General features: G+C 38.6%; 1 protein-coding gene and 2 pseudogenes across 2 annotated transcripts in view; 2 read left to right on the top strand and 1 right to left on the bottom strand.

Annotated features, from left to right (window-relative positions):
- The first annotated feature begins 4422 nt into the window (after nucleotides 1-4422).
- LOC126511447 (aldose reductase-related protein 2-like) lies at nucleotides 4423-7728 on the top strand (annotated as a pseudogene).
- A 566-nt stretch (nucleotides 7729-8294) lies between these two features.
- The window catches only part of Synj2bp (synaptojanin 2 binding protein), a 31456-nt gene continuing 15263 nt past the window's right edge, over nucleotides 8295-24487 (bottom strand). Inside the window, exons 2-5 of one of the 2 annotated variants that reach the window (XR_007594678.1) lie at nucleotides 22703-22839; nucleotides 14771-14866; nucleotides 9502-12461; nucleotides 8295-9244 (exon numbers count right to left, since the gene is read on the bottom strand). Coding sequence is in view for 1 of the 2 variants with exons in the window: in XM_050158460.1 (XP_050014417.1) it covers nucleotides 12321-12461; nucleotides 14771-14866; nucleotides 22703-22839 (374 nt within the window). In the remaining variant the exon portion in view is untranslated. Of the gene's footprint in view, nucleotides 12462-14770; nucleotides 14867-22702; nucleotides 22840-24487 lie in introns of both variants that reach the window. The other variant, XM_050158460.1, reaches the window with a different exon arrangement.
- LOC126511494 (uncharacterized) lies at nucleotides 11560-11676 on the top strand (annotated as a pseudogene).

Genomic DNA, 24487 nt, shown 5'->3' with positions numbered 1-24487 from the left:
TGGGCTTGGAATCAGGCACATTTACTTGCTGAACAATCTCGCTAGGCCTGAACATTTCCAAGCCAGGTGTTTAGGTACATGCCTCTAAATTTCGGCATCTAGGAGGCTAAAGCAGGAGGACTGCGGGAGGCCAGTCTGGGCAACACAGTCACTTCCACATAGGCCTGTCTCAAAACAGGGCAAAAACATTCCAGAGAAACATATTTAGAAATATAAAGACAAGTTTGATTCTAGAGCAAGGCTACCTTTATCTCATGACTAAGTTTTTGCAAATAAAAGCATTACAAAATTGGCCAATGTATATGTATATTTTCTGTTAAGTGATTGAGTGACATCTGTTGTCCACAACTGGCTTTTAAAAATTGATGAGATATCACCGTACACATTTCTTATAAAACACTGACCATCTGAAAACAAACCTACCTAACTCAAAACAAACTACTCCCTGAAGTAATCAGTTGAAAAATAAAATGTTGCTGAGTCAAGCCCCCACCCTCATGCAGATTGGTTACCAAAGCATTGTGTAAAATTTATTCACAATGTAGTTTCACCTGGAGACAAGACATTAGGTCTCCAATTCACCTCCACAGGAGCCGGGTTCCAGGGTATTTCTGTGGCAAAGTGAGGTGGCCTATAACATAAGGAGATGTTACTTGAACTAATTTTTAAAGAAGGTAATCCGTGGTCTGTGCACATACAATCAAACCTCGTGGCTCTTCACGGGACACTTTCAAAAAGTTGGGGTCCATGCTTTACACTTTGACTCCTTTAAAATTCTGTATTAACTGGAGACAGTAACTTCATATCTCTTAAACCCCAAATTTCTATCTTCTACACAGGGAAAATAATAGGCTCATTTTAAGGAGTTTGTTTATAGTTGTGTGTATGTGTGTGCATGTGAATGCAGATGCCCTCGGAGACCAAAGGTAGCATGTCCCTTGTGTAGTGATATTCCATTTGTATTTTAATAAATAAAGCTTGCCTGAAGATCAGAGAGTAAAACAGCCCCACTGGTCAGCCTTACAGACCAGGCAATGGTAACACACCTTTAATCCCAGTAGCCACACTAGTTGCCATAGAAACCAGGCAGTGTACACCTTTAATCCCAGTTCTAGAAAGGATCATAAAATGGGAGGGGATAGTTCTCAAACACAGTCTCATTCTGAGATTCCTGGAGGGAGGATCACCATTTCGGACTGAGGTCGAGGTAAGAGTCAGTGGCTGGTTGTTTTGCTTTTCAGACGTTCAGACTGAACCCCAATTTCTCTGAGTTTTTATTAACTATGCATCACCCCCTGAAACTGGAGTTACAGATGGTTGTGAGCTAGGCAAACTGAGTGCTGGGATTCGAACTTTGGTTCTTTGCAAGAGCAGTACATGCTCCCAACTTCTGAGCCATCTCTTCAGCCTTGGTATACTTATTTTAAACAATAAATGAGAACACTTCTATAAAGTAAATGCCCAATATAGTTCAATATTTTCATGTGAATGCTTGAATCTAAAGAGTGGGATTCTGGCCATAATTGATGCTCACTTTTTTATTATTTTTTAATTTTTTAAAATTAATTTTACTTAGCAGTCATAATTCCCCCTCCCATCCCTCCTCCTGCTCCCCCCACTCCCCCCTAGCCCACTCTATCCACTCCTCCAGAAGGGTAAGGCCTCCCATGGGGAGTCTACAAAGCCTGGAACATTCAGTTGAGGCAGGTCCAACCCCTCTCCTCTGCATCAAGGCCGAGTAAGGCATTCCACCATAGGGAATGCGCTCCAAAAAGCCAATTCATGTACCACTCTTGGGCATATACACAAGGGATGCTTAATCATACTACAAGGACACTTGCTCACCTATGTTCATAGCAGCATTATTTGTAATAGCCAGAACATGGAAACGACCTAGATGCCCCTCAACTGAAGAATGGATAAAGAAAATGTGGTACATTTGCACAATGAAGTACTACTCAGCCGTAAGAAACAATGACATCAGGAAATTTGCAGGCAAATGGATAGAACTACAAAATATCTTGAGTGAGGTAACACAAACTTAGAAAGACAAACATGGTATGTACTCACTCCTAAGTGGATACTAGATGTAAAGCAAAGGATAACAAGATTGCAACCCACAGCTCTAAAGAAACTAGGTAACAAGGAAGACCCTAAGAGGGACAAAAAGTGTGGCATCCATACTACTATGTAGTGCAGAGCCTTAACTACGGGACTATTCGCCAGCCAGGCAAGGGCCTGGAGATTGAAACACACAAAGACACACAGACAGAGCCACGGGTCATCCTTGAAACAGGAATGCCCCCCCCCTTTATTGTGTTCAGGGACAACTTCTATAGGGATCCTTAACTGATAGCCACGCCCCAGCCAAACACACCAGAAACCACTCTCCTGCCATCAGGAACTCCTGAGGGTCTCGTGCTCAGAGCAGCTGCAAGCGTAACACATTGTTTACAAGAAATTCAGGATCTTGGGGATCACAGCTCCCAACAAAAATGGATCATCCTGGGAAGGGGAAATAGATGAGATATCCTGGGTAAACTGGAGATGGGGGTGGGGTGTTAGAGGGGAGGAGTTGGGGGCAGGAGTGGGGAGAACATGAGGGAACAGGATGGTGGAGCTGGGGGAGGGATGAAGGGAGAAGGCAATGAAAGATATCTTGATAGAACCATTATGGGGTTAGGGAGAAATCTGGTGCTAGGGAAATTCCTAGGAACCAACAAGGATAACCCCAGGTAAGATTCCTACCAATAGTGGAGAGGGAAGAGCTGGTCTTCCCCTGTAATCAGATTGGTGACTACCCTGTCATCATAGAGCCAAAGGAAGTAGATGCGATGATCCATAGCCGAGCAGCAGGTTGAGCATGGGTGCTCACTTTCAATTCTAGCAATAGCCACTGTTAACTTTCAAAAACAGAACAAAGTGAACTTTTGTGATTTTTTTGCTGGCTCCTCTCTCAGAGGCTGTTGTGCTTATGTGCTCCCTCTCCATGTTACGTGCTGGTGTAGGGGGTTGGTTAACAGTGTGTCTTCCTCTCACTCCGTCTTATTTTTTTGTGCAGTTTCTCTTTAAACCTGGAGCTTTCCATTTTGGCTAGACTGGCTGGCCAGGAAGCCAACCAATCCTAGGGATCTTGTTTCATCATCCAACTACTGGTGTTACAGATGAGTGCCATCATGCCCAACTTTTACACAGTTAATGGGTAACCAAACTCAAGCCCTCATGCTTGCACAACAAACACATTACCTATTGAGCCTTCTCCACATCCAGGAATTGTTAAAGAGCCGTTCTTTTAATGTGTCATAGTTTTCAGTTTAGGACTCAAAGGGATCAACATCTGGGAACATTCTTCCATTTTTACTATTTCAGACAAGTCTAGCCTATAATTTTTAGTGATGTGAACAAGAGTCTAACAAGGACTTGTCTGGAGGTTTGGGTTTTTTTTTTTTTTTTTTTGGCAACTAGTAATGGAACATACAATAGTTTAGCCACCTATGGACTGCATACAAGGCAGGGAGGGGTTCTTGAAAACCCTAGCAGCTGAAAATCCTATAGACTAGTATTTTTTAAAACTGTATCTTTTCTGTTTTGATAAACAAAGGTTTAGTTACATGCTATATGAATTTGAAACCTAAGAACAGGCTCAACCTTCTAGGTTTGCCTAAGTACAAACAGTTACAAGGTTGACAGTACTTTGACTGTATCACTATTAAGTAATTACTATAAAACTTTATTAGAATATAGCCATACTTTTTGATACACATGGTTGCTTTTACATATAAAAAAAACTGTAAGCCTAAAACATTTTAAAAGTGTGTGTGTTGGGGGAGGGGGACACATGCGTCTTGGTGCTGAAGTGTTGGTCGGGGACAACTTGAGGGCACCAGGTTCATGTGGGTTCCAGGAATCACTCAGGTCCTCAGGCTTCACAGGAGGTGCCTCACTTGCTAAGTCATCTCCCTCCAGCCCTTGTTACAAGGAGAGTGAGCCCTTTGTTTGTTCTGGCCGCCCGGCTAGCTTACACCCAAAATAATCACACAGAAACTGTATTAATTAAAATACTCCTTGGCCCATTAGCTCTAGTTTCTTATTGGCTAATTCTTATATCTTAATATAACCCATTTCTATTAATCTGTGTATCGCTACGTGACTGTGGCTTACCGGCAAGATTCTAACCGGTGTCCATCTCAGGCAGGAGATCCATGGCGTCTCTCACCCTGCCCTTCTTCCCAACATTCAGTTCTGTCTTCTCCGCCTACCTAAGTTCTGCCCCATCAGGCCCAAAGCAGTTTCTTTATTCATTTAACCAATGAAAGCAACACATGAAAAGAATTATCTCCTACACCATGCCCTAGTCGTTTACTAGGTGACTTTTTGAGGGAAAGTTTGCTAACTTGTGATCTCAAGTTTACAGGCTGATTCTGGACTTCACTGACTTGTTTCAGCTATGAAGAAACTGACAAAAGGACAGACATCTACTCTAAGAAAGATTTCTGCAGCAATCAATGCTGCCTTTGTGAAGTTCAGTACCCAAACCAAGATGACCTCTGGGGACCTGGTACCTGGAAGTCTTCCCCAAGGCCAACCAAGGAAGCTGTGAAGGTGGCCCCTGTTGCTGGGTATTGTCACATTGACCACAAATATACAATGAGAGTGAAATGGGAGAAGCAATCCAAGAAAAGATGAAAGAGAAAATTGTGAAGCTGAGGGGTAGGCTCTTTATTGTCAGCAATTTGTGGACCACCTGCTTTGAGAGAAAACTGATAGTCTTTCATAAGACTTTCATAGATCTGAAACTGGATTGTCTTATTCACCAGTCACAAGTACTTCAGCCTGAAAAGGAGTTACTCCCCAAAGATGATAAAGGCAGTGTTCTGACCAGTAAAATAACATTCTTGTATGCCTGGGATGTCAGGGAAGAACTGGTAGACAACTGGTGGCTAATGAAAGCCCTGGGCATCTCCAACTTCAAGCACTTCTAGACTGAAAGGCTACAGAACACGCCTGAACTAAAAAAAATAAACCAGTTATTAGCCAGGTTGAGTGCTGTCTATACCTCACCCGGGACAAACTGATCCAGTACTGTCTCACTCCAAGGACATCATCATCACGGCCCACAGCCCCCTCGGCTCTCCTGATTGACAGACCTTGGATCAAGCCAGAGGAGCCTTCACTACTGGAGAATTCCAAGATTAAAGAAATCAATTATTGCAAATGGCAAGAAAACAGCCCAGATTCTGCTTTGACTCCATATCCAGAAGAATGTGGTGATGATCTTCAAGTCTGTCTATATGCGAGAACTTTCAGGTCTTGATCTTCCAGTTGAGTGATGATTAGCTTCAATAGAAACTTGGGACTTGCCTGCTGCCCAGACAGTGGGTATGAAATATCCCCCATGATTCAGAATACTGAAGCTAAATCATCTGATGATGGTGCCAAATGGATTCTCTCCTTGTTGACATGCACCTCACTCCTCTTGACAGCCATTTTAGCCAAGTCCGTCTGACACACTGTGAAGGCCTTGCAGGACAAAATCCAGGTGGTGCTCTATTTAAATTCCCATGTACCAGCAGCAGACTGTAGCAGGGAAATAGGATTCAGAGAAGCAAACGAACATTTCTTTCAGTAATTTGATGTGACCAAATGTTTGTCAAATGCCAGGAAATCAGGTAACATGAGGATATAAAGATAAATAATAAAAATAATAGTAGTAGCAAACATTTTTTTAGAAGATGCTAACAAGTACAACAAAAGGTTTGATAAGAACTTTTCCATTGGGATTTGCCCTTCTTGAAATGCTTTCCAGAAGACCCCCCACCCCAATGCTGTGCAAACGTCTTATCTATCTTCTGGACGAGATGAGAGGTCACGTGGAGAAAAAACCCAAGGCACTCTAGTCAACAGTCGGCACTGCTAGGTATAATGAGAAACAATCTTGGAGTACCCATCTAAGTGCAGCACCCCTGTGTACAGGCATTCAGCCAGTGGGCTGCAGCTGCCGCTACTAGAAGAAATAATCACTAGACAGAATTTTCACTTTTCAAAGAATTACGGATACACTGTTGCAGTAAGTGACTTATTTTTTTGCAATGGTTCAGTATGTAGCTGATAACTGACATACCTTGTCTACCACAACAGTCATCCTATAAACACTACAGACTACTTACCAAATAATTCATTATGAACTATGTTTAAACCCTATAACATCAATGATCAACAATATAAACTGCCTTTATAAAAAATTCAAACTCAGCTCTATACAAACTCATGCAATAAAGCTTAATTTTCATGTCTAATTAGTCCTTATTAAACTATGACAAAAACCCATTTCTGCTTCCCATCTTAGGTTCGGGCAACAGAAAAGGGTGAGTAAATATTTGTGATTGCTCCCAAACACTGAATATAAAAGCAGAATGGTGCTACTCCTTTGCCTATAGAGCATTTAACTTAGTACACTCAAGTTCATATTATGGTCCATAATGGAAAAATGTAACAGCATGATTGGATCAAATTAATTATATATAAGCTCTCATTTTCTAAAGTACTTCAAGATTACAGGAGTCCTCACTGGTTTGAAATAAACTACCAGATCTGGTAACCAAACAGCTATACATCTGGGGCAAGTTATTTTCTTTAAACATCAAGCTATTTTATCTATACAGATGAGACTATTTGTGTACTGCCTCGGAATTTTGAAAATCTGATATGAAGAAATGGCAGCAAAATACAGCATCTAGCACCTGGAAAGTAGAGCCATAGTGTTCTGAAAGTCAGATTGCCTGGCTTTAAATCCTAGCGGACACTTAGTTTCTGTGTAACCTGGGTAAGTTTCTTGCCCTCTTTATGCCTAGTTCATCTCATCATAAAAAGAACATAACAACAGCTACTCTTTTTTTACACTTTAGTGAAATGTTAAGGGCTTCAGATAATACCTGCAACACTGGTGAGCACGCAGTAACTGTTAAGCACCTCTATTCGCAATGCTGAGTCCTAGTGTTTAACCCAATCTGTCAAAAGTAAGCCTCAAATTTAGGTATCTTTCCTCTTCCCGTTATCCCATCAGAGTTGTTGGTTTAAAGTGACAGAAAAATAAGGACATAGTCATTTAATAGTCTCCGAAAGAAAAAGAAAATCAAAGACCATAGATACTCGAGCAAGTTCAACAGGTCTTTATTGAATGTCATAGTTCAATAGGCAAATCTGGATGCACTGGTATTCAACAGTGAGGCCGAAACCAGCATAACATCACATCTGTGGTGAATCTTCCTAGTTAATGTAATTCTATGCCTACTTGTTTTCCAAGTAGCTCTCAGGCATCTAACCTGTGAAACAGCTGCTGTTTACATTGGGAGATGCAAGGGGGGACATAAGAACCAGAGCAGAAAGGAAACAACATAAGGCATTTCAGGAAAATAATTTTCCAAGAACTGAATAGCCTGTAAGGTATACAAGTATCCAGTAATAATAATTCAAATTTGCATTGCAGACATAGAAGTAAAACAAAAACAGGATTTAATCTGTCTTCATTTGCAAATCTATGAACTATGAAAAGGATCATTCCATTTTCCTGTGACTAGTCAATATATTTATATAGTTCTTTTGTATATCAATCCGCTGATTAATAACAAAATTGCATTTGAAAACCTACATTGGTCTTCTTCTCTTCCTTTCTCCTCTGTTAAAATGGAACATAACAATGAGGGAATATACAGTCACAGGTATTAGTGTTTATTGAAGCTAGATTCCTTATACCAATAGTGCTTTCTGCTACCAATTTTTATCAAGTGCATCAGGTAAACAGTCACGTGCTTTGTATTCCATATGTAGATATCAATGCAAGAGTCAATGGCAGTTTACAATCTGGTTCCCAGTGGGCAGAATTCTTTAAAATACTGTTGTCTCCCTGCTCCCCATGACATCCCTTAATCATAACTTCACTGTAGGCTGTGAGAGCTATTCTCACAAAAAGATCTGCAGTTAAAAGAAACACACACACACACACAAAAAAAAAAAGGCTTAACCTGGGTTAACAGCCAACCCTTAAACTACTGGGAAAGGTAGAGAGCTTAAGTGTACTTCTCAGTGACATTAGATTTAACACCAAGACCACCCGCTCACAGATGCGGGGCTATTTCACTTTAGTGACTGAATTCTATATACTTCTGCACTGGGGTTGATAGTTATCGCTGAATGAAGAAAAAAAATCTTTATCAAAGATGTTTTCTACTAAAAGTGGGTAGAATAAAATATTTATTGACCTCTCTCTCTCTCTCTCTCCCTCCCTCCCTCCCTCCTTCTCTCTCTCTCTCTCTCTCTCTCTCTCTCTCTCTCTCTCTCTCTCTCTCTCTCTCTCAGAGCTATAAAAATTGGTTCACAGAAATCTGCCTGCTTCTGCCTACTAAAATGATGGGATTAAAAACAAGGACCATCATGCTTGGCCTCTAAATATATTTTAATTGTTTAGTCGCACAATAAAAACAAAAGTACCACCAACAGCCTATATCTGATTTTAAACTACTGAAATTAAGACAACACGTGATTGGTTTTCTCCGATTGTTCAATATACTCTCCCATTCCAATTTTGATGTCTTCAATTCTCTTTAGCTATCTATTAATTCTTCTTGTCTTTATTGAAAGTTCAATGAGAAAAGTCAGAAGCAAAATGAGTTTTTAAAATAAAGTCTTTTATGTATCCTTGTAGTGGAGACCAAAAATCAACTTTTCTCACTTCCAATACAAATTTTATCCAAGAGTCTTTTAGACTGACTCTCCTATGATTTGGTTCTTATTGGCTGCACAAATGTACGAGAGGTTGATAGGTCTGTCTGAGCACACAGGAGTAAACAGTGTACACTTCTTACTCCACTGCTCAGAGAGTTGGGCTCTGAACTTAGGCAAGTTGTTGATTCTGGCTAGAGCTTCGTCTGCAGGTGATCTGATTATTTAAATACCACAGAACATTTCCAATAGAGGCTGCACATTTTAGCCACCTGATGAAACATTTTGTTGTTATACAAGTCCTAGTCCCAGAGGTCCTTATTTAATGTGGGCTGGCCAGCTGTCCAAGTGGTTCTATCCAGAGAACAGCTCCTGAGAGTGGTGACTCTCAAGTTTCAGCATTAGTCAGTTACTCAGAAGGACAGAGTTCTGGTTGCCATGCTCATCTCACGCCGTAAGTATGGGATGATGCCCAAGAATCTGCAGGGAATACTGATGCTTTTGTCCAGAGACCTTGCTTTGAGAACTGTTAGCAAAGAAATATTTAGATATTGTCATCCAAAGTCCCGAGTTTAAATTGTAATTCTATAACTACCTGTATGATCTTAGGAAAATAATTTATTTTCTCATTCTTAGTCTCTATAGCAAGATGTGCATCTCAAGTTAATACATAGTGTCACCATTCAATTTAGTGTAGTCCTTGGCATAGACTGTAATTACAAATACTATTTTTATCTGTTGCCTGTGGCTAGAAAGTACAATTAATTACATGAATCTACTCACAAGTAAACTGCAGGAAAAGGAAACAGGAACAACTGAAGCAAACAATATCTATTAGAATCACAAATAAAACACAATGATAAATACAAGAAATACTTTAAGTATACCTATAATCAGTTTTCAAAACTTTAAACATTATAATTTATGTGGCAGGAGCATCAAATATAGTCTATGAGGTGGTAGGAATACTAAGAGTCAGTCTAGAGGAACATAAATTGTTTATACTCTATAATGGATTTACACCCATCTATGCTAATTTTAGTTTTCATACAACAAAAAGTGCAATACTAAAATATTTGCCTAAATCTTAAATGTTTGGTCAAGTGCTGTTTATTTCCCAATAAGACGCAAGTGTATCAGAATCCCTATAGCCACAGTAAGACTCCTACCAATGATGGTTTTATATACATGTTATCAACACACAACAGTTTTCTATCTTCCTTGCCATCTGTTTCACTTTGTATGTGTGAGTCTTTCAATATTCAATTTAAAACCCTGAGGTGAACACTAGAGGTAAGTAAGCCCATGTAAGAGCTGTTACACATGCCACCAAATACGAGGACACCAGACATTGGTCCTCCACAGTGGTGCTGGTTGTGACAAGAACTACAGCATGGTTTTGCGTCTTCAGAGGGACTTCCAGTAACTCCTGCTACTAAACCAATTTCAAAAGTCCTGAATGGCTTAGCTCTGTGAAGATGGTTTAAAGCCAATCTCTCCCTGGATCAACAGTTTGCCCATAGGCAAAGTCTCATCAGACTCTGAAGACTTTCCTTTCCATCCTCTGACACCACTGTACCACAGCTTTCCTTTTCTGAATTCCTTAAAACACCTGTTGACCATCTTTGTTGTCACAGTTTCCATAACATTTCTTTTCATACTGATTTCATTTAATATTCAAACTGATAGACTCTTTTCAACTATTTATGAACGCTCTTACTACATGGTTAGCATCTAAAGATCCTTAACCTGTCCCTTCCTCCATGGAACGCTCCAATTCTCAGGAGCTATTCTCTTCTGCTGTCTACAATATAAACAACTTACACTGTTCTCTTCCTAGCTGTAACCACAATGCCTTCAGATGCAGTGAAAAGAAAGTTCATTTCCCTTTTTTGTACAGGTGTCTTGACAAAGCTAATGCACAACCAATACTTGTTAAGTAGTTGCTAGATTGCCAGAAAAACTCATATTCTGTGCCAAAACAACCGTCTGACCAATATATTTAGAAAATGGAAATTATTTTTAATAGGTTCAACTATTAAAATTAGGCATGGTTCAACTATTCTTGGCACTCTAAAATCAATTTAGATACCCCATGAACAGGATGGTTCTTCCTAACCAATACCCCTGCTATTCTCTGGCACCATTCATTCCTATTCCATTCTCAGACTTTCCTCAGGAACACTCACCAAATATCCTTGCCCCCTCTACCAAACAAACAAAACTTATTCCTTTCACTTCTCTGAAAAATGGTCCATTAACTTATTAAAATCAAAACTAGTGTTTTAGGGCTTTTGGGGGAACAATAAATAAAAACAATTCAAGCCTTCTTTTCTTAACTCAATCAGAAGCAAGATTTCAGGTCTATCCTACGGGGAAGGCAGTTCTTCCCTAAGGTTTTGCCTAATACTAGAAACTGAAAACTGTTAAGTAACCTCAAGGGTTCAATTGCTATCTTGAGGCATTATCTTTTTTTCAGTTGTATATCAAGACAACTTTGGGCTCTTCTGGTTCATTTGGCCCTACTGCTGCCCATATCTATTCCAGTTGATTCTTCAACAGCGCTGTAGAACACCAACTAGAATAGGTCAGAGATTGCTTGGGACTTATCTTTATACCTCAAAGTCTCTTGAACAGATTGACTTGAGCAGAGCTGTTTTATTACAATTTACATCACCATACCTACGGTGTAACACTTGTTCTTCTACAGTTTTCAATTAACTGCTTCAGTTATTATTTTCCTAATGCCACTGATTGAATATTCTCTTTTAAAGATAATTTTCCCATCCCCATTATACATGTTCTGCAAAAAGCTGTTCAAGTTCTTCAGTTATATCTCTTAGCACTGTGTATGTTTTTAATTTGTAGACAAAGACAGATTAAGTGTAAAACTAAGTTCTCTTTACAATCTAGAACTCATTGTTCAATATGAGTCTTGATTATATATGAAGGAATATTATAATCCTCTAGCCCCCAAGAAATTGTCCATTAGAAACTCAGGAACCAGTATGGTTTTCTAACCTCTTATAAGGCATCAATGTTATGCTATCATATATGCATATGTCTATTACTCCATGTGTTTTCTTTTGGAAGAATGTTAAAAAAATTAAAAAAAAACTTCATTCACCTGTGTCCAATATAGGCATCTAGGTATAGAGTTACAAATTAAAGATCACAAACATTTTCCCAGAAAAAGCATTAAAAGAAAAAGAAAAAAAGAAAAATCAGCTCCTCTTTTCATGTAGCACAGCTAGCTTTCAAAGCACGCCAGCTAAGAAAAAGGTGTCATCCATGGTAACAGGAAGACTGAGCTTTTCCTCTTTGGGTGATAGCTGAATTTTTATTGGCAGTTCTAGTAAAATATGTAACTTTTCATTCATTCTTAGCAAGGCTTTCCCCTCCCACCCCTAGTTTTTCTTCAAATAAAACCTTTTCTCTCCCACTAGAATTTGAAGTCTTGGCAAGTTTGAACAGCAAGGTTTTGGGTGGTAATCAGTCACTTTAAATCATGTGTTGGCTAGAGAAGAAAGGATATGGGAGAATGGTAGGGAAGGCAAGTAAGAGAAATAGTTCATTGGACACACTGGAAGACAGCAAGTATTTCAAAGCTGTTTTCGGTATCTCATGAAGGCCCAAACTGCAACCATGGTGAGGGCAAACACTGGTAGCAGCACCACAGCTACAGGAATACCACTTGGTTCTCCTTCACCTCGATGTACTATAGGTCCATTCTGCACCGGTAACTGAAAAGGAAGGAGAAATATTAACTCTGACTACTGCGTATGCCACAACTAAAAGATCCATGTTGACAATTACCTGGAAATGTAGTCTATACCACCCAAAGCTATAGACACCACACAGCCTAGCAAGAGCTCTTATCCTAGAGGATGCATCACTTTCACGGATACTCTGGGAAGAAAACAGCTCTGATAGTGAAGCATAACCTTGCTTGGCACTGACTTAATGGAACCTTACAGGATAAAGTAAAGCATATCTGTTTCTATAATGCCTTTATTGCTATATATGCTTCCTATCAGGAAAATGAAGGGATGAGATGAAGCCTGTGATCAATCGGGACATCTGGATACTGCTGGGCAGGATGAGGGAAAGGAAGGAAGACTTCTTTCTGGAATATCAGTCATTAGAATACAGTAAGAGCAGATCCAGACAGTAGCAACACAGCTGCAATGTCATTACTTGGAAACGCTTTACAGCAGCCAAGGGGGTACCCTTGCTTCTGAGATGGGGTCTTGTCATTCATGCCTAAGTTTGCAATGCTAGTCACAGATAAAGGTAGAATCTATGTGGAGTAGACATTAAAAGACTCAAGAGATAAATAAACTATATCCTAGTCATTATCAGCTCCTATTCCCTCAAGAATTTCCTTTTATAGCTAGATTGTCTTTCTTCATTCCAGTCCTGTTTTACAGGGGTAGCCACTCTTAACAATTTTTTGATAGTTAACTTGCAATAACTATAATACCATCTTATTTCAGTTAGACCTAACCACCCACAGCCCATGAAACCCTAACCCCTTCAACTGAAAAGCAAGACTGCACAAACTATCTTCTGTACTTACTCTACCACTTATTTCTTCTTGAGAAGACATGCTCACTTAAGGACATGGTTTTCAGGGTTAGGTAAATTTTTGACCAATAGAGCTTGTTGTATTCTAAGTTATTTATGGATGTTTCCTGAAGTGAACACTGAAAATAAATTCCCAGACCTTCAAAAGGAACCCTTATCATATCTGAAATATATGCCTATCATTTATATGCCTACATGAATTCTCCCATGTTTTAGAAACAGTGACGAGCCATGGCAAAAGCAGATGCTGACCAATACTGTCTCTATCAACCTGATTTTTGAGTCTATCACACTCACATTCTGTTTGCAACTCTGGTTGTTTCTTGGATAGCTTCATGTTTTGCCTTTCTTATTTTTCTTTTGTTTGGTTTTTGTTTTCCTTAAGACAGAGTCTCACCATGTAGTTCAAGTTAGCTTCTGCTTTCTCCAGTTCTTTTCTAGCTCCTTTTAATTTTCTTCAGTCTCTGAATATTCACTTGGCTTCTTTGCAAACAACACACCAATTTTAAAAAAAAAATTATAGGCACACTGAACTTGGGTTATAGATGAACTCAGAAATTCTTGCTGCTGTGGGAAGAACTCAGACGACTTTCCTATCATCCAAATTATAAAACACCAGGAAATAAGAAGCAGATGTAGATTGGTTGTGGCACACACCTTCAATCCCAGCACTCAGGATCTCTGTGAGTTTGAGGCCAACTTGATCTACAGAGTAAGTTCCAGGACAGCCAAGGCTACCCAAAGAAACCCTGCGTTAATAACCCCCCCCAAAAAAAAAAGAAAGAAAAAAGAGAAAAGAGAAAGACAGAGAGAGAGAGAGAGAGAGAGAGAGAGAGAGAGAGAGAGAGAGAGGGAGGGGGGAGGAGGAGGGGAAGGGGGGGGGGGAGGAGGAGGAGGAGGAGGAGGAGGAGGAAGAGAGAGAGAAGGAGGGAGCAAAGATGGGTGGGTGGACAGAAGGAAGGCAGGAAGGGGAGGAGGGAAGGAGAGAGGGAGACAAGGAGAGAAAGAGAGAGAGAGAGCACGCGCAGATGTAAGGATTCTCAATTCCATTTCCCTTTTCTTAAGAGCTGCCCTTCAAGTTACACTTGGGTATCAGCCAATGTGGTCATGGAAAGAGAAGCCTTATAATGGGAGACAGAAAACATAACCTTTGCAGTCATAAACAAGAGCTTTCAAGGGTACACAAATTGTGCTTTCCCTAAGAAAAAGTAAAAGTGATTCTACTGTCTTTCCATTTTGAATTGATTAAACTTTATTTTTTTAAAAATTGTAGGACCTGAGTTATAAGTATAGTGTTATATACTTCTACTGATGCCAAAGGACTCTTGCATAAGCAAGACAAACCCTACAAGCCGTAATAGAAAAAGAAAAAAATAAACAGACTTTGAAAATTATCTCCACAAGCTTATTCACAAGTGCAGTGAGAAAGCCTACTGTCCCATATCTGGCTGCTAATGATACCTACCCTATGCTGTACTCTCAGGGACACAGCATATCCCGCATTACGAAAAAGGTCTACAGCATCCTGGTGTAGCAGGTTCTTTAGGTCTTGGCCATTTACCTTTCAAAAACAGCAAGAAAGAGAAGTAAGAAAGGCAAAGGACTAAGTCTCTTAAGTGAACAATTTACATACATGCAGGTAATCAAACGTTTATTTATTGAAAATAAAACTTTCGGGGAAATTCCCAAGAGCTAGGAGTATGGGCTGAGTTGCTGAACACTCAGGAGGAAGTTTCTTCATTTTCAAAGTTACATTTTCCTATAACTTAGGATCCATGAACCATCTGGAATAAGCCCGGATTTAAACAGATTTGTTTCCTCTTCCTTCTGAGCTTCTGTGCTTATCTTGTTTGGAAGTATTGGCTCCTGTCACCGTGTTGCATACTACCTGTGGATATTCATTTCTATACTGCTACATGAGGAATCTTCTAAGTTATCCTTTATCCTTTATATTCCTAATCCTCAACATTCCTACCTTCAGCCCTAGAAACCTAATTCTATGTCCCCAAATTTATTTTGATATTGTGTGAATCTGCTCTAGCCTATTCTAGTGGGCTTATTTTACTGTGAAAAAATTTCCATTGGTTCCCTGTATAGTCCTGTCCTCAAATTTACAAAGTATTTCTGTAACAATACAGACCTTTACTAATCACTTGAATGTAGGTCATTCCTACTACACAGAGGTGACAAATGTGAGGCCCTTGTATTCTTTTTGGTATCAGGAGTCACAAGTGGTACCTATAGTGCATTCAGCAATTCAACACATCCCTCTTTGTGCAAGACTACATATTTTTATACGTTACCACCACTGCTAACAGCACTAGCAGTAAGAGTATTTAGTACATTTAGTAGATTCTGTGCTTTGTATTTAATTCCTGCAGTTACCCTGTGAGTGTGAGCGCATGTTTATATTGACTTTTGTTGATGCAGTAACTGACACACAGAAAGATTATGAGTGTAGAAGCTAGGGCTAGAGATTTTAAATAATGGAATGAAGAAGTTCCCTTGCATTTCACTGTTCTTTGAATGTTTCTATTTTTCCACTCTGACTTGCCAACTGCCCCTTAGGTGAAGCTATTTGCATTTTTACTCTTCTCATCATTCTCACCACAGACTTAGGTTAGGTGTTAGACAGAATGAGTGGGTCAAAAGGGCACAGAGACAGATGAAGTTTGTGCAGAGTTCTCATTTGTTGGGAGTCTAGGAAAAATTCAGTGGGGAATCTTATGCACATGTTCTGGTCAGATCTAAGTTACTGAGAAGTGGACATGGAGCTTGAGAAACATAGTAAGTGGGTAAATCTCCTGTTCGCATAAGACAGAGTCATCACCAGAAGAGTAGTCAGAGGCAACAATAGTGAGAATACACAGAGAAGAGTCTACTTACCCTACAGAAATCCATCTCAGTGTTGTCTTGAACCACCAGCCCCATCAAAATCTAATGTCTTCTTTCTCTAACAGATTTATATTGTTCCTTCTACTCTTAAGTCTTGCTAGTATCTTTGATATGTGAAACTACCAATACTTTCATTTTACAGACTGGATATTTTCAATTATTTCTTAGGTACCAATTGAGACAATTTAGACATCAGCACTAGACATATTAGACATATAATATATCCAACTCTAAAAATCCTGAGCACAATTTCTACTCTTCATAGTTTTATTCCTCCATTAGATTTCCTCTTTCCTGTTATCAGTGCTTTTAACCTCTTCGTATTTTAGCTGTATTTTATCCATCTAGGATTTTGGCTTCAATTTCAACAAAGCACCTCATAAATTAATGGAGTCTCTTGTCCTGGCTTCCTGACATCTTTCCAGTCCTGGGAATACACTGTATCTACATTCCCTGTCATCATTCAGTTGAATAGCCCCAGAGAAATGCACAGTCACATTCTGTACAGATGCAAGTTAGCTGCTATAGCTTATCCTTAAGACCCTTCTATTCATCAAGCAAACTCATTAATAAATACTCACCAATATCTTGTACATTTTTCCATTAGCCTAATCCTGATTCACCTCAGCAGATTCCTTTGCTTCATCCTTTGTGAGATTGCTGAAGGCAGTTCGCTCTTTCCCTTTTATCTTCTCCCTCCTATTTTCATATTCTCTTGCTGTTCCTTTCCCCTAATCTCTAATTAAGTCTGTCTCATTTATCAAGAATAATCCATTTACTATGTTGGTGTAGGAGGTTATTCTGTTCATGTGGTTTTTTTTTTTCATTGATTAATGAATAAAGAAACTGCTGTGGGCCTGATAGGGCAGAACTTAGGTAGGCGGAGAAGACAGAACTGAATGCTGGGAAGAAGAGCAGAGTGGGAGAAGCGATGGATCCTCTGCCTGAGTTGGACACTGGTTAGAATCTCTGGTAAGCCACAGCCACATGGCGATACACAGATTAATGGAGATGGGTTAAACTAATATGTAAGAGTTAGCCAATAAGAAGTTAGAGCTAATGGCCAAGCAGTGTTTTTAATTAATACAGTTTCTGTGTGGTTATTTCAGGTGTAAACTAGCCGGGCAGCAGGGACAAACAAAGAGCCCCCTCTCCTTACACTATGTCTTTAAGAACTCTTCTGATTACATCTTTTGCTGCTACTTCTCAACAAAAGCCACTATCCTCTATAAAGGAAACCATGCACAAATATGCTACATCCTTCCTCTCTTCTTTCTTCCTATGCAAAATTGCTGAAAAAAACTGCAAGGCTAGAGAGATAACTCTTGGCCAAGAGCACTGGCTGCTCTTCCAGACACCCTGGGTTCAGTTCCCAGCACCATGGCAGCTCACAATCATCTGTAACCCTAGTTTCAGGGGATAGGATGCCTTCATTTGGCCTCTACAGGCACCAGGAATACACGATACATTTATAAACACAGGCAAAACACCATGCACATTTAAAAAATTGCTTGCATGTACTGTGTGTACTACCTCTGCATCCATTAACTATTTATTACTTTCATATAAAAAGTGAAGCAAAATGCTCTCCTGAAGACCAGATGGGACTTCAAATCTATCTCTTACCACCTTCTCATAGCCTGTAGACTGTCTCCTTTTGTAATGATCTCCTATGTTATATGATGAATACTTAGCTCTCTTTTTTTCTTGATCTCTCTCTGTCTCTCTCTCTCTCTCTGTCTCTCTCTCTCTCTAAACTCCTGATTGCTAACTATATTTTCTTTCTGAATTTTTCCCATGGGCATCTTTCACCATTTGCACCATATTCTCCAAAATAACTTTACTTATGCCTTGGGATCTGCAACGTCCTACTGGATGTTGATACTTAGATACTCTGGTAGAATCCAGTTCAGTACATCCAAAGTCCCTTTAACTTCCCACAAAAGCAGACTATCCTAACTTTCCTCTTGATGACATTCCTAACGCATTATTCAAATGTATACTTTTTAAACACTCTAATCAGTTAATCAGCACATATAATATATGTCTTGTAGCCTAACACTATGTCTTTATGCTATTTTCTCTTCTATGGCTGCCAATTTAGGTCGTGGATACTTAGCTGAATTATAGGGACTGTCTTTTATGATTTACTTTCCACATTTTTCCTCCATTCCTACCTTAAATGCTGTCTCACAATCTGCTTTCCTACACTACAATTCTGTTAATAACTATTGTACTATTCAAGACATAAAAATGAACCTGGTAAATAAGAAAAACATGTGCTTTTGACTTACTACACTAGTGTGAAAAGTTCTCTATCGCATCTGTTTAATCTCTCACTCACTTCTTTCTATATGTGATTAATAAACCTCTTCATCCAATTAACACTACAAAATGTAGCTGACTAATGGCCCAATCTGTCACCATTTGACTTTAATAGGGGGTTGGTTAAAATGGAGCATTCGTGTTGGTAGTATGTAAGACCCAGCTACATCACCATGAACTTCATAAGAATATTAAGTTCTCTGACTAGCTACCCTCCTTTCATTCAGGCATACAGGAGAAATGAGAAACTTAATTATACCTTTTCTTTACCAGAAAGAATATCCTCACAGCTTTCAGTAGTATCAAACTGTTCTTACCAATACACACACACAATAAACAATGGATGAGGCCTGTCAAGTTCTCATTCAACTTCAGATTCATTATGAATACCTATTTCTGTTTCATTCACAGCATAAGTGATTTTTTCAAAAAAGTGTTTACATTGCTTAGTTCAATTTTTATTATCTTTTGGTATAAGCCATATGTCGTGGCCATAGAAAATTAAATTCTGTGGCTGGGGAGATGGCTCAGAGGTTAAGAGCACTGACTGCTCTTCCAGAAGTCTTGAGTTCAATTCCCAGCAACCGCATGGTGGCTCACAACCATCTATAATGAGATCTGGTGCCCTCTTCTGGCCTGCAGGCAGAAGACTGTATGTATACATAATAAATAAATCTTAAGAAAAAAGAAAATAAAATTCCATTTCTTATGAGAAAAGAAGAAACTGCACAATAAATACATCAAGCAGTTTTTCCATTCCAGAAAAGAAGAAACCAAGAAAACATATGGAGGATGTTTAGGAAGAATGAGAAGAGTATATTAAGAGTATAAATAACTCACAGGAAATTTACAATTAACAACTCTATTCATTATCTACAATGGGTATGTGCTTATGTGCTAAAGGAACAGTTTTAGTTTGATAACTTAGGAAATGTTAGAAAACCACAGAGCATGTTTTTACAACACAGGAAGTATTCCACAGAAATAGAAAACCCCATAAACAAACAAACAAACAAACTGAAAGGGTTGAAGAGATGTAGCGAAACACTTACCTAGCAAGTACAAGGCCCTGCATCCAATCACTAGAACCACAAAATAAGTATCTAATAAAGTAAGCTAATAATTTAGCAACATTTTTCTAGCTACATCATAGCCAATAACAAATGAAAACTTAAGGAACTAGGGATGAGGGAAGTTTAATAGATGGAACTTTTTAAAAGTAATAGCCTACAAGATTCACTTTAGAGAAGAAAGAGGCTACCATGGCCTGGTAAGCAACAGAGACTATCTGCATCATTTTTGTTTGTTTGGCTGTTTTGTTTGTTTTGAAACAGGATTTCTCTGTGCAGATCTGGTTGTTCTGGAATTCACTCTGTAGTCCAGGCTGGTCTTAAACTCAGAGAGATCCGCCTACCTCTGCCTCTTGAGTGCTGGGATTTAAAGGTTGGTTATACCATTAATTCTATCCTTGATACAAAGGTTGATTTCAGTTCTTTTATAAACCCATCCTATAATCTACTAGCTATTCACAACGTAACTAACTTCCTTTTCAGAGTAGTTAATCTTACTTATGCATGTATCTTTTAGGAAGACAATAGAGTACTAATGTTAGTATTAGTTTTAGCAAAGGATCCAAATTCAGATAAATGAAAGTTTTATTTTCCTAACACTAGTTATGTCACTTGTAAACCACCCGACTTCATCAAGCCTCAGTGTTCTTAGCTGCAAAATGGGCATAATGATTTATACCTGTTACATATACTCTAATATTAACCAAGATTACACTGAAAGTTATCATTTTGTGCTTAAAAACTGTTCCTAATTCTTTTTTAGACAATCCACCTTTAATCAAAGCTTTCCAAACAATATACTCTCTTCTTAAGCCCTAAATTAAACCCTATACTTTTCAAGTCTCTCTTCACTCAGAGTATGAATTGTGTCAAAACACTAATTATATTGTATATTTAGCAACCCACTCACAATTTTTCTTTTCTGTCCTACTGCAAAGTTGGTTTGTATTTACAATGTCTTTCTTCTGAGAGTGACAAAATATCTGCTCCTAAATTCTTCATATTGTTTTTGTAAGAAGGTAATTATCACCATCCCTATCTTGTAGTCTAATATAGAGGAACTAGGAAAAGCTTAGCGGGCTGGCAAACAGTCTGTGAGATGCACCAAAATAATGCCACCCATGGTAATATGTACTGGACATTCTTAAATTAATTATATAACTTTCATAACTACTTGTCCTGACTTATGTGTATCTCTCTTTTTGAGACAGGATCTTGCTAAGTAATTCACAACTGACTTGAACTCAAAATGTTCCTGCTTCTACCTCTTGAGTATTGGAACTATAAGTGTGTGCCACCATGCCTGGCTGTGCATCTTCCTAAGGAGACATTCAAAACTGAATCAGATCTCTCAAATGTTAAGATGTCAAATAAAAACAGGTATACATTCTCCCTGCCTTCATATGCTACTACCAAATGAGTTGGATGGCAGAGAGGTATCCAATAAGCTGATCTCTAAGAGAACTAATTAACTAAACTCTATGACAGGCAATTTAAAAAAGAAAATTCAAAGCAAAACTATAATACAATCTTTTAAAAGGTTATTCCTGTTCTATGGAAGTTCTAAATCAAGTCTCTGACTTAACTCTTAAATCTTGTCTTGATCTATACTTAAATTACTTCAGTCTTTTACTGGTTTAGCCCTCTTGCCCTATTCAGTTCGTAAAACAAGCAAGAAATAATTTTCTCTTCTTTAGACCATGGACCATGATCCACAGTATATGTGAAAATGGGGCACTTCTGGCACGAGAAGTTCCATCCTACTTCAAGTTTCACTTAATTTGAGAACAGCCCTTTGCAGCTAGGTCTAACTCCCAGGAAATCCTGGATAACAACTCACTTTGTCAGTGCTTTTCCATTCTTTATACTAATTACACATATTATTTCCATACAAAGTGAGCAATAGTAGCCCAAAACATTAATTTAAAAAAAAATCTATAGCATGATCTAACCTTCCCCATCTCCCACAACTGACAGTATAATAACACTGTAGCCAGTGAGGTAGAACAGAAATGAAAGAAAGAGCAACAAATAAGAATTTGAAGAGTTTTAAAAGTTTTATTTTTCCTGGATTCTGATTTGCTTTAGGAATATTCAATTTATTCTAAAACTAAGAACCTGGGTGGGACTAGAAGGATGGCTCAGCAGTTAAAAGTATGTACTGCTCTTTCTGAGGTCCTGAGTTAGGTTCCTAGCAACCACATGGGACAGCTCACAATTGCCTATAACTCTAGCTCCAAGAGGATTCAATACCTCTTGCTTCAATGAACACCAGCACTCATTTATATCCCCCTACACACACACACACACACACACACACACACACACACACACACAGGAAATATTTTTTTAAAAGGCTAAGGGTCTACAAGCTCACATGACTGACTCTATTTGATAGTCAACTTTTCTAAACTTACATGAATTTTCTGGTTTGCTCATTTGTTAAGCCTATGTTGAGCACCTGTACTAAGATATGGGAAGTTTAAAAAAATTAATTACAGTCTTTGAGTATATGAAAAATTAGTAAGAGTCATTATTACTATACAATAAAAGACATTAACAGAATGAAATGGGGACACAACTGACAGATATCCAAACTCTATTTCAATTTTTCATCTTAATTATGGGAAAGGAAGAGCCCTGAATTTAAAGAAGAAACTTAATCCTTACCTTCCTTTTTGAAGTTAAGGCCATTAGTAAGGGCTGACAGTATCCCAAGAAAAGGCATAAATCAGTGTTTTAATCAACAAAAGAGAGGGAATAAAGTTAGCAAGAGAAAGATGAAAACTGTGGGTTTAAATCTCCTTCCTCCAAACCAGCCCTTCATCTCTACTTGCTTTGTGGGTTTTTTTTTTTTTTTTTTTTTTTTTTTTAACCAGGGCAAGTAACTTCACATTCTGTTAAATTTGCCTTGTCTGTCAAGCAAGAATAACACTATCCTCCAAGCCCGGTGGTAAAGTTGGAAGACTGATCAATGTTCTTCCCATTCAATGATATAATCTAGGTATTTTCATTTTCAAACAGGCAAGCAGGAAATCTTCCCAAGGAAGGGTCAGAGGAGGTCTAGAGAGCAAAGTATAGCAAAGGGAGCCGAAGCCATTTCTCACCGAGAGGATCTTATCACCCTCCTGGAGCCGCCCATCCCGGGCCGCAGCCCCATCCTCTTTGATGCGGCTGACGTAGATGCCACTGTCGTTGGAGACATACTGTTGATCTGTCCCACCGACGATGTTGAAGCCCAGCCCTGAGAAAAATCATGGAGGAGTGAAGGAGAGGGGGATGAAGAAGAAAGAAAGATTAGAGGAGAAGAAAGGAGAGAAAAATTGTCTAGTGGGGAGGAGAGGCTGACAATTCAGACTGTGAGGTAGCTAACACAGTCATTAGCAAAGTCAGTAAGTCATTATCAACAAAGGCCAAAGTACCTAGATTGCTGATTTGAACCAAGCAGTACTCAAAGTACATACACAGTGATCAAAATGACTGGTCAAATATACTGAGCTAGACATAACTTGAGGGATAGGAATGGTGAGTCTTGTAAGATACAAGTGCTGCTTGACATTCAGATGATTCAAATCCTGGTATTCCTATATTAATGTAACAGAATTAGCTGTGCTCATAAAAATAAGCTTTGTTTTTATAACATCTAGTGAAAAAATGACTGCTAACTGAAGCCTTTTCTTCACGTGTTTCTTCTGTCAAGATTTGGCAACACCTGTAATGTTGGTGTTTTGGAAGAAGCAATCTTGGTTGTTTATCTTTTTCTCTTTTGTACTGGGGTAGGAGAGTAGTGAAACGGCTGTTAGCAGAAACCTCAGAACTAGAAAAGCAACTGCTGCTTTACAGGAGAATCAAGTCACCAAATTCACTCTTTTCTTTCTGTATCAAGTACAAGGGATCACATACCTGCACACAGTGATAGTAAAGTTTACTCACTGTAGAAAATAATTCCTTACCAATTAGCAGTTGGGTACTTCCCTCGTCCTAGTCCCTGGTACCCACCATTCTATTCTGTTTCTCTGAGTTTAATTAGTTTACAAGAGTAAAATATTTCAGTTAAAGAAGAAATATGTAGAGACCTGCTATGCAAGATTGTGTCTACCCAAAATAATAATATATGATATATTTCCAAATTTATTTCAAATATATTCAAGTATCTTCATTATAATAAATATAGAAGGCAAACAAGTTAGCTGGTTAACTAAAATTTTATTTTCATGAACCAACCACCAAGATGTGACAAGGATTTTGTCCTACAGAAATTATCTGATTTCTTTGAGATTTTTAAAACTTATGTAAAAAAGGAAAAAGAGGAGAGAGAGGAAGAGAGAGAAAAGAAGTAAGAGAGAAAAAGGAATCGCTTCTCTATGTAACTAAAATGGTAATTCTGTGACACAATACAAAGAGAAGGAAGGCAGTTGGAAACAATTTAAAAAACAAAAATGTGTTGGTGCAATGAGAAGGAAAAGCCAGTCATCAGTCTCATAATTATCTCAGTAGAAAATGTACCATTGAAGGGATATATGTGGACTTTTCCTAAAGCTCTTTCCATGGTGAAAATTAAGCTAAGACTCAAAGTACTAACACAGCACTATCAAATCAATCCACAATTTAATAAGAAACATAACCGACAAGGAAAAATCAGGACGTTTATGATTTAAATAGCATACTTTGTACATGGAGTCTCTGCTACCAGATAGGTTTGTGGGTTTTTGTTGTTGTTGTTTTGTTTGCATTTGGTTGGGGGATTTATGATACACAACACAAAGAACTACTTCTAGAAGACTATTTTCATATCCCTGAAGGGTAGGGTAGGAAAAACAGGAACTCTAAATTACTTATTTATTTTTTACATAATTCCCTTAATTTAAATTCATGATTGTGGGTTAAGAAGG

The sequence above is a fragment of the Alexandromys fortis genome, unplaced genomic scaffold, assembly GCF_014885135.2.
Source record: "Alexandromys fortis isolate MF-2015 unplaced genomic scaffold, M_Fortis_MF-2015_v1.1 scaffold_99, whole genome shotgun sequence".
Taxonomy (NCBI): Eukaryota; Metazoa; Chordata; class Mammalia; order Rodentia; family Cricetidae; genus Alexandromys; species Alexandromys fortis.
This window is presented reverse-complemented; position numbering and strand designations above follow the sequence as displayed.